The 19,796-nt window shown below is 41.1% G+C and overlaps 1 protein-coding gene across 4 annotated transcripts; it reads right to left on the bottom strand.

The window, feature by feature from the left end:
• Window positions 1-767: 767 nt before the first annotated feature.
• edem3 (ER degradation enhancer, mannosidase alpha-like 3) lies at window positions 768-18,460 on the bottom strand. 4 transcript variants are annotated; one of them, XM_037770083.1, is made up of 22 exons: window positions 17,185-18,460; window positions 16,681-16,762; window positions 16,547-16,592; window positions 15,625-15,725; window positions 15,385-15,424; window positions 14,927-15,039; window positions 14,628-14,781; window positions 13,441-13,575; window positions 11,451-11,556; window positions 11,068-11,165; window positions 9,899-10,024; window positions 9,724-9,807; window positions 9,386-9,469; window positions 8,929-9,053; window positions 7,945-8,116; window positions 7,705-7,856; window positions 7,454-7,598; window positions 5,859-6,050; window positions 5,422-5,587; window positions 4,075-4,260; window positions 3,635-3,682; window positions 768-2,104 (listed from the first exon to the last, which is right to left on the bottom strand). In XM_037770083.1, exons 2-22 carry the CDS (start codon window positions 16,743-16,745, stop codon window positions 1,698-1,700), a joined length of 2,745 nt encoding a protein of 914 aa, XP_037626011.1. In that variant the 5' UTR covers window positions 16,746-16,762; window positions 17,185-18,460; the 3' UTR covers window positions 768-1,697. The 4 variants fall into 4 exon arrangements, with proteins under 4 accessions (XP_037626011.1, XP_037626012.1, XP_037626009.1 ...); XM_037770084.1 differs by having other exon boundaries at window positions 18,423-18,441; XM_037770081.1 differs by having other exon boundaries at window positions 16,681-18,460.
• Between the last annotated feature and the right edge of the window lie 1,336 nt (window positions 18,461-19,796).

Raw genomic sequence — 19,796 nt, 5'->3', positions numbered from 1 at the left:
TTAGTATTGCTATGTTTACTTAAAGGTGCTATTGATAACACTGATGTCGCATTGGTCCTCCCCAGGCCAGGCACTTACCGGCAATCTCAGCCATATATCCGTTTTTTCCACATTAACCGATGACACAGAGATACCACGTGATACTAATGTCGTTTTACTATTGAATCACAAGCCTTGTTAGGAGTGGGAACCGAACGTCAGATATCTTCCACAGAGTTAAACAAAACATTCATTTTGGACCCGACAAAATAGTTTAAATGATTAATTCACATCATAAGATTTTTTTTCAGGAAAAGCCATACTTAAAAGCTCTGCAGATGATTTTTTTTGTTTTTTTAAATATTCATCTACATAAAAAATGTAATCAATAAGACCTTTAATTAAAGATCTGTCTTCCACCACTGCTGTAATCAGTTTGACAGTAATAATGCTGTGGTGCATACTAGGAATTTTCCAATTATATGTCATGTTGACTCAACTGATTTTATGTGGGAGTCCGCCCACTCTTTATAGAGAAACATGCCTCTTGGAAAAATAACTAATTTAAAAAGAAAAATCATCACCTTTCATTCAAATATTCCGCTTTCTTAAAAGTCAGTTTAACATTTCCTCTGAAAATCCACAGACATGATGTGTGGTAAATATTCTATTAGAGCAGCTTCTACCTCATTACAAAGTGGTGTACCATTGACATGTCAACCATGTCTACATCCTGGTGAAGTACTGCTAAACATTCAGTGTTAAAATAGCATCAACTCAAAAAATCAAGCCAGTCTTCCCTGTTTCCCTCTTAATTTTTATTTAATTCCATGTTAACTTATTGGCTTATCTCTGCTCCCTCCAATCAGTCAGCAGCTATAACATGACAGACAGATCTCATAGCGCCCTCCTGTGGCGGCTTATAGGCGTGTAACCCATCCCAGCACGCTGCTGAGGGTGTGTCTGCTCCACCTGATGTGGTCCAGAGGTTGTCGTTTGTAGGGATGAACCAGAAACCTGAGCAAAGCAGCGCTGTAGTGTTTCAGTCAATACATCTTTGACAAATACATATTTACATTGACAGATGACTTCATATATTCTCTAGAGAGAGAGATCAAGTTTGGTGTTTAGTGTGTCTACCATTACGCCATTAAAAACATCCTGCAGCTTATTCAATATCCCCACATGAATTAAGTCCACATCAATGTGTACATTTATGATAAGGCCCAAGACCACGAAGATAGTATCATCACAAATAATCATCACATTTAAAATAAAATTAATTGGTCGATGGATTAATTAGTAGTTGTTGGACCAGCATTCATTTGAGCAAAACTGAGTCAGAAATGCATAGAGAGAGAGAACAACAGTGTGAGAAGTATTTTGGAGTGGAAAGCGAGACACTGTTACATACAGTCTAGTCCTTGTCATTCATTAGGGGGTTTGTTATGCAACTGTATGAGAAAGTGAGGTAAGAACCCTGGTCTCTCATCCATAAACGACCATAAAGGACTCCCCTTACGGTCCAGGATTTGGACTGCCTTGGCACGTTATATCATCCACAGAGAGCACAAGAACTAACAGTCATGAACTCCCCAGCTCCCCTTTGAGTTCACCACATTGATACTGGTGACTTGTGAAGATGCGTTCCCCTCCAGGTTTCTCCCCCCGCAGTGGGCTCAAACCGCAGTCACAGGGCACGACGCGCCCGACGACTGTCAGAGCTCATCCTTCTCCATCTGCTGGAACGCCTCCAAGTCTTCCCGCCAATCAGCCAGCAGTTCGTCCACCGACTGGCTGCTTGAGTCTGTGTCGCCTTCAGGCTCCTCTCTCTTCTCAGAGTCTCTCTCCTCTTTGGAGGAATCAGCCTCTGCTTCTTTGGCTTCCTCTTCTGGTGGTCGAACGTCCTCTGCGGGACTAGCTTCCTCTTCTGGCGGACTAACTTCCGCTGCAGGACTAGTGTCTTGATCTACAGGACTGACTTCCTCCTGTGATGCGGTGACCTCCTCGGGAGCCAACTCGTCCAGCTCCAACATGCTAATTTGCGATTGTGTGATGGGTTCAAATGAGGTGGGAGTTGTTGCGTCCGTTAAGCAGTCTTCCTCCGCTTCCTGCACGTCCACACCTGAAAAGAAAGCAGGGGTGTGTGTGAGATGCACGCACCAAAAAAACTCTTTTCCTCCTCCTCCTCAGTCGGTAATCTATACAGCATGCCCCCCGGTAGCAATTCTCAGTCAAAAAATAGCACCGTTATTGTGAAGCTGTCAACTATAACAGCATGATGCTGATGGTGAGTCATGTTTCCCACAGGATGAAACCTTTCTCACAATCGCTGCACAACCAAACTGAGAGTCAACCGAGAATAAAGAAATTTGGCAAAAAGTTATACTGTGACTTTTTTTGTACAGATCTGGTTAGAAAAAAAAAGGTGTATATGACCCGTTTCTAAAAATGTAGAAGCTTCTTTAACTGTTATATGTGTTAAGGAATGAGGAATACTGCAATGACAACAGGACATGTCTGTAACTTCAAGGCTGTATAAATCAAGAACAGATAAGCACAAGGTATCTGGTCATTATTGTGTCCTGGAGGCTTTGTGGTTACAGAGACTTGGCCATGAATCACAGGATTTGTGGCCAAGTGTCTGTTTGGGTAAGCATCTCATCTGTTGAAACATGCAGTCAGAGTGAAGATACTGGCATCATATAAAACTAGAAAAGTAAGGAATCCATTGGCACCAACCATGTCATGCTAGCTTGTTGGGAAGGTAAGCAAAATTTTGGCGAGGAAAAATCTTCATGGCCATTTTCAAAGGGGTCCCTTGACCTCTGACCTCAAGATATGAGAATGAAAATGGGTTCTATGGGTACCCACGAGTCTCCCCTTTACAGACATGCCAACTTTATGATAATCACATGCAGTTTGGGGCAAATCATAGTCAAGTCAGCACACTGACACACTGACAGCTGTTGTTGCCTGTTGGGCTGCAGTTTGCCATGTTATGATTTGAGCATATGTTTTTGTGCTAAAAGCAGTACCTGTGAGGGTTTCTGGACAATATTTGTCATTGTTTTGTGTTGTTAACTGATTTCCAATCATAGATATATACATACATTTGCATAAAGCAGCCTATTTGCCTACTCCCATGTTGATAAGAGTATAATATTTTAATGGATTGACAGCCCTATTCATAATGATAATCGTCTATGTTTAGACTTCTTAGTGTTGGTTATGAAATCTTGCCATTTACAACCTGTTTGACAGGAATCACAGTTGATTATATCAACATAAATGTTGATAAAATCAAGCTGATTAACACAAATGATGAGAACTGTTTCCAGAAACCATGTAAAACACGGTTACATGGCCTGTCCAGCATTGCCACGTGTAACTATCGGTGTGCTCCAGTCATAAAACAGACATAAAGAGCTGCCATGTCCTAAGCTCTGAAGGGGAAAATCTGAAATGACAACACTGTGACAGCACTAAGCTTTTCTATCAAACACAAACAGAATCCTGTGGTTAGGGGGCAGAGTGAAGAGGAAGGGATGGAGAGACGAACGCATGACTATAAAGGAGGGAAAACAGACAAATGACAAAGGAAATGATGCAGGGTGAAGATAACAGACAAAGAAAGAAGGAAAAGAATACTTACTGCTCTCAATTAGGCTGCCAGGAAGAGGTTTACCTTTGAATATGGTTGCTGCTCATCCAAAGGGGAGAGGGTTGTGAGAAAAAGAAGAGAAACCAAGAAAGAGAGGAGAGGAGAGGCACTGTTACAGTCCACCACAGGGATTAGAGGGATTTGGCAAATGAAGGAAAAAAGCGGAGAAGAATGAGGATGCAATATTGATAAGGGTGTAAAACTCCACCATCCACCGCTACAGCCACAGCTGGTGGGTGGCTCTGGAATGAGTCACGATCTCCGAGACTTCAAATAACGCCTAAATCCCTACATCTCATCTTTATTTCATGAAGTCTGGCTCATAATGAGGCTCAGTCGGTGGAGAGAGACGAGTACACTGATGTGATCAATCTTATCAACAGTCAGTAAGTGGAGCAAAAGAGAAAGAGCTCTAATGTTTAATGTCACACCTCTGTCTCTGGCTTTGTCGCTCAGCAGCACCTCCACCTCCCGGTACTCCTTCAGCGCCTCCAACAGGATGTTGCCCTCCTTGTGGAAGAGGAAGAGGAGCGGCATGGTGACGTCATCGGTGCTGCGGCCGTCCCCGGCCATCTGAAACAGGGGAGCGGTGTCGCTGCTGCTGCCATCGTTGTCATCTGGAAGGAGATGAAGAGAGCAACAGGAGATAAGTGAGAGATAGTGGAAACTTAACTGGCAACAACTTTGTTGCGAGATTAATCATTGAAGTCCGTTAAAGCTAGGGTTGGTAACTTGGTCATGATATCCTGACAGTAGTGCATGAGACAGGTAATCTGTAAAAAAAAAAAATCATGTTCGATCCGTCACTGCTGCTCGAGCTGTTCTGCGCATATGTGGTCGCGCCTACCCAGTATGCCTTGCGGGAAGACCCGCCCCTACTCTGCCTCTGATTGGCTACTGGCTTCTAAACCTAAGCGCTAACGGTAGATAGCCTAGCTATGATGCTAACCGGAGATTTGGAGCTGCCATGGTTGAGAAGAGCGACTTAACCAAGGCCTCTACGAAGGCAAGCTACCTGGTCCGAACACCGGTATGTTTTTTTCATCTTTAAATTCACTTCTGAGAATTTTTGAGGCGAGAAATCAACTGTGTAGATTTTGAATATTGGCAGTTTTACGAAAACTGATTGACGTTTTCGGAGGTGAGAAGCTCCACAAACTGGCGGGACAGCGAGCTCGAGCCTGCGGGAATTGTCAGCCAGCCACCCCTGCCAGGCACGCTGACAGAACCCACTATGAGCTGGCTGGAGCTCTCTCTAGAGACCGGTCTCATAGACGCGCGCCTGCGGGGATCGCTGGCTAGCGAGCCGACAACTCCCACTCACAGAACCCGCTGAGTAGACAAGAGACTTTTATTTCCCTGTTGACGGACGGCTTTTACACGTCTTTATATTCCCATATTTTCGTATTTCTTAGAGGCTACCAAAGGATCTATCAGAGAATTTTATAATGGACAAATGTGTTGTGATAATAACTAAATGTGTAAAATAGCATTTAGGTTTAGAAGCCAGTAGCCAATCAGGCTTAAAGAAATTAGTGGCATTATCCCGTTAACTTTGACAGCCCTAAATACAATATGTGTTGAGAAAGGCCCTATATATAGATGCAGATTATTATTATTATGAAGCTTACTTGAGTTCTGCTCTATTATTAACTCATCATGTAATGTGCAGGACCCTATTCGACTGGCTGCCTTCAAGATAATCAAATTTATCGAGCCCTAATCTAGTCACTGAGCAGCCGTCTTCCGTCTTCGTGTCGTTAGCTGCTCGCACTCACCGATGACGATGCCTCCGATGGCGCCAGCCTTCTGGATGTGTCGGGCCTTCTCTGCAAACATACACTGACCCCTCTGGAGCAGAGCGATGTTGCCCTGGACGTACTCAGCATTGGTGATCTCCGTACAGCCGCTGTAAGGCTCAGCCACAGTCACGAAGCCTCGTACCTGCACACAGAAGCATGACAGGTGAATTATTGCAAAGGATGAAGGAACACATTGTAATATTATGGTGCTGCAGTCTAATCCCACATGTTCTCCTCTGGTGCTGTGCACTCATCTTTTCTTCTGTTTGAATTAGGAAAATATTCTAGGAGAGGAAGTGCCCTCTTAAAAATACCAGAGAGAAGTGAGTGGCTCTCTTAGGAAAAACAAACAGGAGGAAAGTTAAGTGCCCATTTGAAAACCCAGCAGCTTGGCAAAGCAAAAACCAACTCACCCCTGTGGAACTTTTGGACAGGTCTATGCCAAATTGTGCTGGGCCGGCGGTCAGCACAACCCTGCCAAAGAATGGATGAGAGACGATCTGAATGGCTCTGGGAGGCAGCTGCTCCTTCTGCTGCTGGCTGGACAGCTCCATCATCTCCTGCATGAAGCGCATGCCGTCCTCTGCTGCCACCGCACTCACCGCCTGGGTGTGGTCGTGCCAGAGAGGAGAGGAGAGGAGAGGAAAAGAGAGGAGAGGAGAGGAGAGGAGGGTTTAAAAAGTCAGGATGGAAAGAACACCATGATTTGTAGAGTTGGGACAAATATTATATCCTCTATTAGACAATGACACCGGTATCACAGTTTGTTCTCTCTTGCTGTTTCGTATATAAATAATAATAAAACAACTCAAGCCGTCTGGGAGAGGTCTGCTTTCTGTCCCCAGAAAGTCAAAACTAAACATGAAGGAGCAGTGTTCAGTTTTTATGCACCATATATCTGGAACAAACTCCCAGAAAACTGCAGGTTGACCAATCACAACAGAGCGGGCCAGCTGACCAATCAGAGCAGACTGGGTTTTCGGGGGGAGGCTCAAACAGAGGGGGGGGGGAAGAGGTGCTGCAGCACAGCCAGTATTAGAAAAGTTATGCATTTTTTGAACATTAAAACATGTAAACACGTTTTAGTAGAAGCCCAAAATACAAGTATGCACCTGAAAATGAGCATGATATGCCCCCTTTAAATCAAGGATGAAGACTTTTTCTGTTTGCCGCTGCCTTTTATTAAATCATTATTCTTGTATTTTATACCTGTCATTCTATTTTAGCTTGTTTTTATGTCCTATTGCCTTGGATTATTAATGATTGTTTTTAAGTAAGGGATAATGTACAGTCACTGTTGTGAAATAAACCGTGACAGGGCGATGTGTCTTGATGCCCTGATGATCCGCTAACTGTCCATTATCCCGCTTATTACACGGCTACTTACTTAAGAAATCAATAATTTGACACAAAAATGGTCCTCCAGAGTCTGACATCAGAGCTGCGCCCATAACAACGGTCTCTTATACATAGCAACGGCCTGCTGTAAAGAAATAACAGACCATAAGACGCAGTCAGAATCGAGTATTCAACAAAGCCGTGTAATAACTGTATTTAAATGTCCTTTTATAATGCGGTGCTTTTGCACTTTGTCTCAATGCTTTTGATGTTTTATGCAAAGCGTTTTGAATTGCCTTGTTGCTGAAATGTGCTGAATAAATAAACTTGCCTCGCCTTACAAATGCACAGGCTGTTATAAATGTTTTAAAGACATCATGCACTCTAATGCATGTTTTGACAAATAACTGTAATCTTCCCATTTTAAAAGGTAGTTTTTTCCTCATTAGTTCTGTGGATACAGTTGTATGTTTTAGAGGTGATTGTCTTGCAGTATTTTGCATAACAGTGGAGTATCATCCCCATCCCCAGTAATTAGAACAAAACAGCTGAGGAGTCACATTTGATTAAGAGACTTAATTATTACAGCCTTGGATTCTGTGTTTTTTTTTTTAAATCAGCCACTAAATGAGAACATGCAGATGTGTATCCTTGTTGTTAAACTGTTTACCTGTGTCTCATGCTGGACCAGCTGCACCCTGCCATCTTTCAGGTGGATGAGACTGACTCCCATTCTCCTCAGCAGCTCCAGATGTTCAGGGTTGTTTGCCATGAAGTCCTGAGCACTCAGGGGAGGACGGCCCATACCGGGCTCCCTGAGAGGAGGAAGAAGAAGAAGAGATTAAAAACATGGAAGAGATACAGCAGTTAGGGCAAATAGATGTAGGCACATCACCTGGTCACACCTGTATGTATACATACCGGTAAGGAGCAGGGCGGGGGCAGCTCTTGTCCACAGCACTACGGATCGGTTCTCTCAGGTTACGAGGGAAGGCGGGGTCAGGAAACAGCAGGCGAGTGTTGGGGCAGGTCCAATCGTAGTTGGAGTCGTCCAGCTCCTCCTCCGACTGAAGCTTCGGGAGTAAATCACAGATTCTGTTAGGAACTACATGCTCTAATCAATTTGTCAGGTTATAATTGAAATGGTATTGTGTTGATTACCGTTCTGTTTGAACGAATAGATGAAGAGTGAGACGCTGTGGAGAGGGACAGGGGCAGCAGGTGGGCCTCAGTTGTGAAGACGTAGTCCTCCACGTCGAACGGTAAGTCCTCCGCATCAGCAAACAGCAGGAACAGGTATTTGAACATCTCAGCAAGGAAGAACGAGTCCATTCTGACAGCAGAGAAGAGGTGTGAGATTATGGGTTGAACACGGCTGCTGGTTTATTCATCAGATAATCATGAAGGGTGTTGCAAAGTAGAGCCAGACTTAACAGCAGGCTAGTATTTGTTCACATTATCAGCTTATTTTAGATACTGTATATCTGGTATTAGATATGTGATACATTAATATTTATAGGCCGCATTTTTATGTGTATTTGACTCCTAATTTTCTTAATCCATGTTTCAAGACACTAATTTGTATGTGATTACAGCATCATTCATATTATTCTGATGGCATACGTTTTCTTCTTTGCATAAATCATGCTGAAAATTAGTCTTTTCACTTCTTAAGTCAGAAATGTTTCTTATTATTCTTGATAAGAAATTAGTTTAATATTTTTTTAACTACTGTTGAATGTCAACTTTACAAATAAAATGTATTGTTACACATTGTACACAGCTTTTTCTCTAACTCTTTAAATCGCTGGTTCTCAACCTGGGGGTAGGGCTTTAAATAACAACCTTTGAGGGATCCCTGCTAATAATGTGTCTTATGTGTTTAATTAAAAAACAAATATTGGCTGATATACAGTATATTTTACTCTTATATATAAATATTAGCCTCATAAATTCAGTATCATTTAACATTTCCTTCCTTTCACTTCCGGTAGCTCATACAATGCTTTACATACCACCATCTGGTGGTGTGTAAATCTGATGGTACAGTATATAAAGCATGTCTGAATGGTGTCTACAGTTGCCATATAGCAGTCTATCATCAGACAAATCATCTTAAAAAATACTGAGTCTGTATATTCTCACCTGTCCTCGTGGCTCCCGGTACGTACGTCCTTCATTGCAGCGAAGCCGCAGGGAACGCGAGCAAAGCGGTTGAGGTTGTCCAGGATGGTGCGACCTGCCTCCAGGTAATAAGGGTCTCCTGTGGCCTGGGAGCACGAGAGGACAGCAGTGTTATCATAACAGAGGACACTACAGAACAGCAACTGTGAAGGAGGCTCCACTGACACAAAGATGTAACTTCCACTCCTTAGACAGTGTTTTATCATATAATTTTTTAATAGACACCAGAATGCCAAAGGCAGGAAGCTGCTTAATAACTGTGGAAATGGAGATTATGTGTCTGAAACTTTGTAAATGAGCCCTGATGAATTTGCAAGTTAATGTAATTTAACCGGTGCATGATAATAGGCATTTACCTCTGTACTGTGGCAGTGAAAAGAAAACCTCTGCATAATGTCAAGCGTCCTTGATAAATTACCTTGTAAAGGAAATAGGTGCTCTCTGCAAACTCAGGCCTCAGGGGATGTTGGGCCCAGTGTACCCTGAAATCAGTAGTGAAGGCCTGGGGAGAGGCGGAGAAGGACGAAGGGGTCAGCACACCATCCAAAGCGTTGTAATTAGAACGGACAGACGAAGCTAAAATGCAGCCGCGTCGTGTGAAATGCAAGCTTGTTCACTTCCAAACCCGTTATGGGTGACAACATGAGCCATATTACTTGACTCCGCCGTCAAATGACACCAAGTCGTTTTTTTTGTGAAGCAGTTAAAGCTTAAGATTTTGGTATTTCATGTTGGATACACAGAGAGACAGATTACCTCGGGGAGGAAGTTGTGTTTCTTTGTAACTTGATACAACATCTCGTGAGTCTCGATGGCAGGACGGATATCTCCCTTCAACACCTGAGACACAAACAGTATGAACAACGATACTGAAATGGAACAAGGTGATACAGGAAGAGTAAGACCTTCATTTCACATGATCCAATCTGACCTGCAGTCCAGGGAAGAAGGCCAGCAGCGAGTCCATCCAGGTGCGAGCGGGAAGCAGAGGTTTGTGGATGTGGACGTCCAGCAGCAGCGGAGGCTGGCTAATGTACTTCATTATAGATGCATAGTGCTAAATGGGGCATACAAAGTGGAAGGATTGAGGATAATAAATTAAACAGTCTTGTGGTGCCCGGTAGGGGTCTAAATCACATATTTCATCACGTTAAGATATTAGATTAAGTCTTTGGACAACGATACAGTATTTGCTGATATCACAAAGTCTGCCACGATACGATTTTGATTTCAATTCAGGGACCTGCGATCGATATGAGACGATATCATTACGCTCATTTAACACAATCAGTTACATTTACATCAACTCACAAAAAGCAACTCAAATATGATTGGACTATTTTATTACTGAGCTCTGTATGAAGGAGATACACAAATAGAGCAATGGGAGCCTGAGGACATAAAAGGCAGGGTGGCTGAAGAGTAAACTAGATTTTTAAAAATGATCCAGCCGAAAAAACGAGTCCAGTGTTGCCAGCTCTTTTCCAATGAAAGTAGCTCGCAGCACTAGCTCCAAAAGTCCCTAAATCTAGAGAGAATGTCGCCAAGTCGGTAACACTGACAGTCTGTCGCTTCAGGCCTCCCTCCAAAGCCACTCCCCCACAATTATCATTATGAACGTGAACGGCAAACACGGCTATTGTTAGTACACACAGCTGTCAAGCTTGCAGCTTGTGGAAGACTATGGTGACACGCAATGAGTGCACGGGCAGACAGACAGGTTTATTACAGTCATGCGACAGCCACCGGATTTACCGGATTTTTTACTTGTTTTTCATTTGATTTATTGATTGCTGTCAGGATGTTATGAGAATTTCAACTAATACAACAAAAATTCTTAAAAAAAAACCCAACAAAAAATCTTTACCAATCCTGTCTTTATAACAGGATGAGGCAAAGTATGTTTTTAACTTCAGTGCTGGAGAACTAAACAGAATCCTGAAATGCACCAACAGTATAACGCTGCTTTATCTTGGAGATGACACAGTGAGAAAATGCTATTATGCAGACAGAGAGGCATCAAATTACACAAGTGTGTGTGTGTGTGTGTGTGTGTGTGTGTGTGTGTGTGTGTGTGTGTGTGTGTGTGTGTGTCCTCACAATATTAAACCGCTCCAGAAACAGGTCATCTCCCAAGAGGATGTAAGCCTTTAGCAGGTATTCATAGTATGAGTCAATTCCCGCTCCTACTCCGCTGTCTGGGGACACACAATCATACATCACTCCATAAGGCAAGAAAAACAAACATGACAAACAAATGCTCTATTTTTACCCATCAACCCTCTCTGCAACCAAATCCTCTCTCACCCACACAGAAAGATTGTACCCCTATACTTCATTTTCACTTTTCCATGTTCTCATCACTCCATATCTGCCACAGCCTCCTCCAGTGTTCCTCAACTCCCACTCCTCTCAACACTTCATCCACCCTCTTCACCTTTCACTCCCTCAGTCACGTCATCCTCCCTCCCACCCTGTCTCACCCCTGCGGACCCACTCTCCAGAGTGGATGTTGATGGTGGTTCCCACCAGATTGCTGTTTCTCTGTCTCTTCTCCCACAGAAAGTCCAGAGCTCTCCGGGCATGGGCCTGCGAGGAAGGGGCGCATTATTGATTTTAGAAAAAGTTAAAAATCAATCTGCGGTAGCTGTCAACTGTTGGAGAGATTACAGTGATGGACTGTGTGCTTGATCAGCAGTCTACTGCTGCCAGAAAGTGAACCAGTCCAAGGCTCCAATATCGTTGCACAGGGTAAAATATAAAATATCAAACTCTGAAACATCAGACCACTGCAGCTGCAGCTACTAGGGCTGTCAATCGATTCAAATATTCAATCACAATTAATCGCATGACTGTCCATAGTTAATCGTGATTAATCGCCCATGTTTTATCAAAAATGTACCTTAAAGGGAGATTTGTCAAGGATTTGATACTCTTACCAACATGGGAGTGGACAAATATGCTGCTTTATGTAAATGTATGTATATCTTTATTATTAGGAATCAATTAACAACACAAAACAATGACAAATATTGTCAATAAACCCTCACAGGTACTGCATTTAACATAAAGAAAATATGCTCAAATCATAACATGGCAAACTGCAGCCCAACAGGCAACAACAGCTGTCAGTGTGTCAGTGTGCTGACTTGACTATGACTTGCCCCAAACTGCATGTGATTATTATAAAGTGGGCATGTCTGTAAAGGGGAGACTCGTGGGTACCCATAGAACCCATTTTCATTTGCATATCTTGAGGTCAGAGGTCAAGGGACCCCTTTGAAAATGGCCATGTCATTTTTTCCTCGCCAAAATGTTGCTTTGAGTGTTATTTAGCCTCCTTCACGACAAGCTAGTATGACATGGTTGGTACCAATGGATTCCTTAGGTTTTGTAGTTTTGCATGATGCCAGTATCTTCACTCTACCTTTAAAACTGAGCCCACTACAACCTAAAAATCGCAAAGTTGCGTTAATGCGTTAAAGAAATTAGTGCCGGTAGCACGTTAACTTTGCCAGCCCTAGTTTATACACAAACATTTTATAAAGTACAGAAAATTCAAGAATTTGTTGCAAGAGGCAGGTTGATCAACAAGCAACAAAAGAGAATCAGATTTCACTGAAAACTGACACAGTATTTCACATTGTGCATCATCAAAAGAGCAGGTGGTTTCATAAAACCAAGCGTCTGCAACCTGACCTTTAAAAAAAGACAAAGTGTAACCTGGATTACAGATAAACAAAGATAGATGATCCACTTGTAAAGGTTTGGCTGTTCAGCGCTAACAAACCTGTTCAAATAGTTGATGGCTTTCTTAATATTTAACAGCTCTTTGAAATGTAAATATGTCAAAGCGTCAGCACGAGAGACATCGCAGTAGACCCACAAGTTTGGTTTCGTGTATTAGAACAGTTTTGCTGATAAATAATTTGCTGTGGTTTTAGATATGTTGGATGACTAATGTGACGGCCCCTCTGTGTTGGATCCTCTGCCGTGTCTGTGCTTTCTATCTGCAGGGCTGCAGACCAGATGAGTGTAATCAGCGGCATGGGACACACCTGGGCCCGGTGTGCTCCATGCTTTAAGCGTGAACATGCAGCAGTCTGTGTTGGCACATCTCCTCTCACACCATGCCGCTGTGTCATGCCTTTTGGTTTCTTTTCCTTGTTTTTACAGCACAACATCCAGACAGCACATTTTCGCACATCCATTCCCTTCACTACTGACTCTACAGATTCCTCCTATACATCCGATTGCTTTGGTTTGACTTACTTTTGGTGAATAAATCACTTTAGAGCCTAGCTGAGACACTAAAATATATTGCTTCCTCATCTATAATACTTTACTGAACAACAGCATACATCTGTTCACACTGTTGACTAACAACACCATGATTGTAGATATTTAAAATGGAAATTCAGTTTTTGACATCTGCTTTAACATCTGCATAGGAGGATCTTATAAATGTGATACCTCAAACACAGGTTCCCCGGTGAAGCGACTTAAGGCAGCAAACTCCAGGATGATGGTTCCTGCACACGCGGTGCAGGTGTCTGTTTCTGTGCCCGTTCTCGTCTCAGGACCCCTGACACCATACTTCAGGTTCACCTGTCAAGCAGAAGAAGAAAAAGAGCATCACAAAATCTGTTTTTTCGGAGTCAAATATGGTTTGAAAGAGACTGGGCATGAAAACTAGTCAGACACGAAAATATCTGCGTTCAAAAGCTGCGACAGCTGCGAGCAGAGCAGTGGAGAAGAAAATGGAAATATGTAGTCATGATCCAAGAGGTTACCGATGTCACTTTGACAGATTGCAACCCTAGAAGTGTGAATAAGCTCAAGTATGTATTTTTGGTACCACATATACGATCAAATATGTTCGATATAGAGATTGTTAAAACAGGAATCTTATTTAATAGGAAGGTTTTTAACTTTTTGCCCTCCAACATACAGTCCAGATTTCGACTGACTCCAATAGATGCATCACAAATTAACCTGGTGTTTGTTCACCAACTCTTCTCACTAAATAATGGCTGCAGTTTCAGGAAGAGGCGTAGATATTGTTTTCCAATCACAGTTCAAACATAGTCTTCATGAAACGATACCCTTATCGCAACTACATTTATTTTCAATATAGCAGGAAGAACATTTTTTAAATCACATATTGAAAAACAAAATCTTGAAAATTGGATGATATGGGATTAACAATAACAAGACAAAACAAGTATGTATACAATTCTTGTTTAATACCTCTACCTTAAAAAGGACCATTATGTAATAAATTGACTGTAATAAATCCTAAAATAACCATGATATGTCATCAGAGATGAAAGAAACATGCTAAATTGAAATACTGGCTTCTCTGACAGCAATGCTACAGCCAGTATGTTCGCCTTTGAAATTTCCATTCCGGTCCCTAAAGTCTGTTTTTGTTTTGGATCTGAGTGATCCGTCCACTGCCCATTTCAACACCCTGTTGTCATATATGAAAGAAATTGGCAAACAAAGACAGCCTTCTGCAGCCATGAGAGCAAGCAAACCAACTGAATCAACAGAAATAACTTAAACGTCAGATTCTACCCGACCTTAAAAGCTGTAGGTTTGTTTCTGGTATTTCGGAGCTGAATTTAAGTTTTTCTGCCCGTGTGCAGGTGTCTCACCCTGGGATAAGGCAGGCCACTGCTGGTGTTGAAGGCTGGCAGCAGTCGGAAGCCCAGTTCTTTGGCCATATGCAGGAGCTCATCCTGGTACCACTGCATGTGTTGACCTCCCTCCTTCAGCATCACAGCCATGGAGTGCCCTCCCAACAGACCTCTGAACACACACACAGACAACAACCACGTGTTAAGAATGGAGTACAGCACAATCCAGTGATTACTTATCACTAATGTATTTTTGGACAGCTGTTCTGTTTGCTGTCTAACCATTTATACGTGTTGATAGTCTCATCCAATCTCACCCAAGGACCCGTATGTTGGTTTCGAACACCGACACCACAATGTCGTTGTCCAGTCTCACATCTGACAGCACTCTTCTCACCGCAGCCTCAAACTCTGTCGTCTTGTTCAAAAGCTGGTAATGAGAAATAATACATGACTATAAAAATCAGGCATGATTATAGACCATTTCATAATTTAAAAGTGGACTGAAAGACAAAGGATATTCTTCAGACAACTGACCTCAGAAATATTTAATTAACTTGGTTAATTTTTAATTTAGTAAAATTGACATTTCTCTCTAAATTCTGTAAAGGACTCACACAGCAAAGACAAATATATAATATATAATACATTAGTCCAATGTCATCAATACCTCCACTGTGTTCTGCCCCATTCATTTAAATACAGCCTCAAAATAATAACCCAAACATCAGTGTAAGACAACCAAACATGAAAAATATTCAGAACCAATACCCACCACCAGGGTGTCCAGAGTGTCTATGAGGGTCAGAGAGAACCTATCAGAGAGAAAGACACAAAATGTTCAACATGGTTGTTGATAATTCAACATAATAATAGTTATTCAACATGTATAAGTACAATCTGTCTCCACCTTCCACCTCAGGCAAGTGTTCAACAAGGTGTGGTAATTAGCATGTGGACCCACGTCATCATCATTCCATTAATGCTTTAGATCTCAAGGTACTGCGCTACTTACTTTCCCAGAGCGTCGTCTACGTCACCTCGGCTGGGTTCGAGCCCACGTACTCTTCCTCTACATGTTAGTGGCATCAGCTCATCTGCTGGGTACGCATGGTCCTGAGAAACACACACAAACACACTTTAAACACCATGCTTTGACCTTCAATTCTTTATTTCCCGTTAGGAGGCCAGCTCAGTCTGATTAGACGTCAGTCAGCTTAAAATGTACATGATATTTTAATGTTATTTAACATGAAAGAAGTGGCAAAAATCCAGTTGGGACTGATGGAAAAGACATGCATCCAAATATCAATAGCACCCAAAAAATACATAATTATGGTTCCATAATTAACCATTAGGGCTGTCCCGAATACAATTTTTTGGGCTTCGAAGCTTCGGTGAGAAATATTGAAGGTATTCGAAGCTTCGCAGAGCGGCATCCTCTGTCTGTCTGTCTGTCTGTCTGTCTGTCTGTCTGCATCTCCCCCCTTTCAGTGCCGCTGATGCACTACTGTACACACATGCACATCTACACACAACAAACAGCGATATCCGCCTGAGAATAACTAATAATTATTAATGTTGAATATGAATAATGAATAAAGTTGTGGGATTATTCCTTATTTCATGGACAAATTTGGGATTTATACTTTATTACTACATACTTATAAAGAAAGAAAACAAAAAACGAGGCATTCAAATACTGATTTGGAGGTCGATTATCATGGTCGAAGTTTCGAAGCATTCGGGTCAGCCTTATTAACCATCGCAAAGAAAAACATCACATCTTATTAAAAAGATTAAAAAGGAAAATGTCCTGGTCACCTAATAAGCTGCTCCTGTCCTGAATCAAATCCAAATATCAATGCTGCAGCAAGAGGACTTAAACTAGAAAGTCTTATTTCTGTGAAGGAAGCCAGTGGAAATAGATAACTTACCATATAATTCTGATATGCATGGTCAAACATCTCAACCACTTGGTTCCTGGCGAGGGGAAAACACAAACAAAAGTCAGCGTGGGTCCATTTTTTTTTTTCAGGTGACAAACTCTGCTTTTTTTTCTACAACTCACCTCAACCTCTGCTTCTCCTCTCGTAACATGGTCTGTCCGAGGCTGGAGAATGCTCCGAGCAGCATCGATAAGAACAGTACAGCTGGCATTTTGGTAGTGGGCAAGATCGGAGCAATATATATAAAAACTACAGCTTGGCTCGTCAGTCCCAGAGCAAATACCTAGTCATTACCACTGCACCAACCAAACAGCTCAAACTAACACAAACCTACACCCTCCTATTAATGTTATACCTCTGAGATCATGTTAAAGCACTTCTTGGCTTGGCCTAAGATGTACCAATTAATCATCAACAGGTAGAGAAAGCATCATGAAATCATGCCAGTTTGTTGCTGAATCTTGGCCACTGACACTCCATCTGTGTTTCTCAGCAAACACCAAAAACAGGACTATAAGTACAATATGTACAATGTGCGCTATAACATGTGCATTTAACTGCAATTAAATACTTTGTAGGAATGTTGTTATTTCAAGTAAATATTGAGGTAACTAATAAAGATGTACCAGGTATTAGTTGTAGTGCAAAAGTGCTCCTCCAAGTCCTGTGAGTCACAGCTGTTTATTTTTCCAAACTATCAGCCGGATATATTGCACATGTGTGACACGTTGACATAGACAAGTTATAACTAAATCTGCCCTGAAGAAAACCGGCTAAATCAAATTAATCCTGCAATCAAATGATGAAAATTACAATTATAATATTTTCTAGATGTACCCAACAGCGATCAAGGACACGTATAGCCTTTTTGGTTGTCACAACACATTGTTATATGTAAGATTAATTGTAAAACAGAAGCAAAACAATGATGAATTAACAATCCTTGTCTTATTTGTGTTTACAATCCACAAACCGTTTACCAACTCCACACAATCTACAGCAAATTAAACCAGAAGTCATACCGACAGCCATGTGAAGCTCCTGCTCATACCAGCTCCTGTTATCACTCTGGTGGTATCACTCAGCTGTAAACACCTTTTAGATATAAGTTAATTATTTCCTCCTCTTGACAGCTCTCCTTCGTCAGACAGTCAGACACAAGCAGCTGCTTATTATTCAAAACTATCAGCCGGATATATTGCACAGGTGTGACACGTTGACACAAAAAGACTAAAGTCACATGTAACTAAATCTGCCCTGAAGCAAACTGGATAAATCAAATTAACCCTGCTATCTAATGATACAAATTACAATTATATTATGTTCTAGATGTACCCAACAGCGATCAAGGACACTCTAGCCTAGTATCTGTTGTCACGACACATTGTTACATCTGAGACTAACTGTGAAGCAAAACAACAATGAATGAACAATCCTGTTATTTGTGTTTATAATCTCTTACTTTACTCCACTCAATCTACAGCAAATGAAACCAGAAGTCATACCAACAGCCATGAGAAACTCCTGTTCATACCAGCTCCTGTTATCACTCTGCAGTGTCAACTGTAAACACCTTTTAGATATGACTAAGTTAATTATTTGACAGCTCTCCTTCTCTTCGTCAGACCAGCAGCCCAACGCTCAGGGTTTAGCTGATTAGCCAGTTAGCTTGCTATGCTAACTAGCCGAGCTGTTAACAACAACAGACAATAATGGTATCAATTATACCAGAATAATCGACAAAATTCGCGTCCATTGTTGAGTACCGGACCCGACCGAGCTATCTTTTCTGTCTTTTTTGTTATAAAGTGGATAATTTGGCCGTAAACTGTTGTTTCGGCGAGCTAGCCTGTATTCAACAAACCGGATGCGATTGCGATGAAGACGTCAACAACATCCGCTTCCTGCGAGGAGAGGTGTTATTGTTATTGTGACCCTGAGTTTAGCTTCTCAGGCAGCATTCTCTCGCAGGCTCAGAATAGAATGGAATAGAAAGCTTTATTGTCATCATATTTAATATACGAGATTCACAGTTGCCCCTTTTCTGTTCAGTGCTTTAAAATAAATACTTGACAAGACTAAACGAGGCAGATAAAACATATAACAGGTAAAACACACACAGTTATAAAGCAAATAAAAGAGGTAAAGTAGATGTAATAAATAAATATAAACAGAAGTGTTACACTAGGTCAGGGGTTAGCAACCTGCGTCTCTTCAGCTCCTCTCCTGTGGCTCCCTGTGGATTTTTAAAAATGGAAATGAATAACTGTTTTTTGTTTACATTTTCATTTTATTTATCATTGTTGTAGGTCTAATGTATAATGGAGTATTAGGGCCACATTGAGGAAAAAAAATCAATCTGAGATTTCCAGAATAAAGTCATAATATTATGAGAATAAAGTCATAACATTATAAAGTAGTAATTTTCTTTTTTTTCGTAAAGTTATGACTTTATTCTCATAAATTACAACTTTTTTCTCGTAAAGTTATGACTTTATTCTCATAAATTTCGACTTTATTCTCATAAATTTCGACTTTATTCTCAAAAATTACGACTTTATTCTCATAAATTACAACTTTATTCTCAAAAATTACGACTTTATTCTCAAAAATTACGACTTTATTCTCATAAATTACAACTTTATTCTCAAAAATTACGACTTTATTCTCATAAATTACGACTTTTTTCTCGTAAAGTTATGACTTTATTGTCATAATATACGACTTTATTCTCGTAAATTACAACTTTTTTTCTTGTTAAATTCTGACTTTATTCTCGTAATATTACGGCTTTTTTCCTCATTAAGTAATGACTTTATTCTCGTAAATTGTGACTTTTTTTCTCGTTAAATTACAACTTTTTTCTCGTAATATTATGACTTTATTCTGTAAATCTCAGATGTTTTTTCCCTCAATATGGCCCTAATACTCCGTCGTACACTGTCTCTTTGGCCCTCACAGCATTAGACTTATATACTATATACTTAGACTATAAACTGTGTTATCTTCATCACAATCAGACAGACAGATTTTTATTTTATTTTTTTCTGCCTAAAATGGCTCTTTTGATAGTAAAGGTTGCTGACCTCTGCACTAGAGGTATAAAATATAAAATAGATGTAATGTAAACAAAAGTAATTGCACTTGTAAAATAGGTAGGGTTGATGTAATAAATGAAATGTAAACAAAGGTAGTTGCATTGAGGTGTATATTGCATCAAAGGATATTGCACAGTCAA

The sequence above is a fragment of the Sebastes umbrosus genome, chromosome 5 (assembly GCF_015220745.1).
Source record: "Sebastes umbrosus isolate fSebUmb1 chromosome 5, fSebUmb1.pri, whole genome shotgun sequence".
NCBI classification, from domain to species: Eukaryota; Metazoa; Chordata; class Actinopteri; order Perciformes; family Sebastidae; genus Sebastes; species Sebastes umbrosus.
Note: the sequence above shows the minus strand (reverse complement) of the source record. Positions and strands in the feature narration are given on the sequence as shown.

Bases quoted from the DNA above. Each gene is read 5' to 3' on its own strand.
- edem3 (XM_037770081.1), bottom strand. From the start codon at position 16,769: ATGCCAGCTGTACTGTTCTTATCGATGCTGCTCGGAGCATTCTCCAGC. The intron at 11,166-11,450 runs GTGAGACAGGGT...GTGTGTCCCCAG, and splicing joins TGGAGAGTGGGTCCGCAGGG to ACAGCGGAGTAGGAGCGGGA. The intron at 7,857-7,944 runs GTAATCAACACA...TTACTCCCGAAG, and splicing joins CTATTCGTTCAAACAGAACG to CTTCAGTCGGAGGAGGAGCT.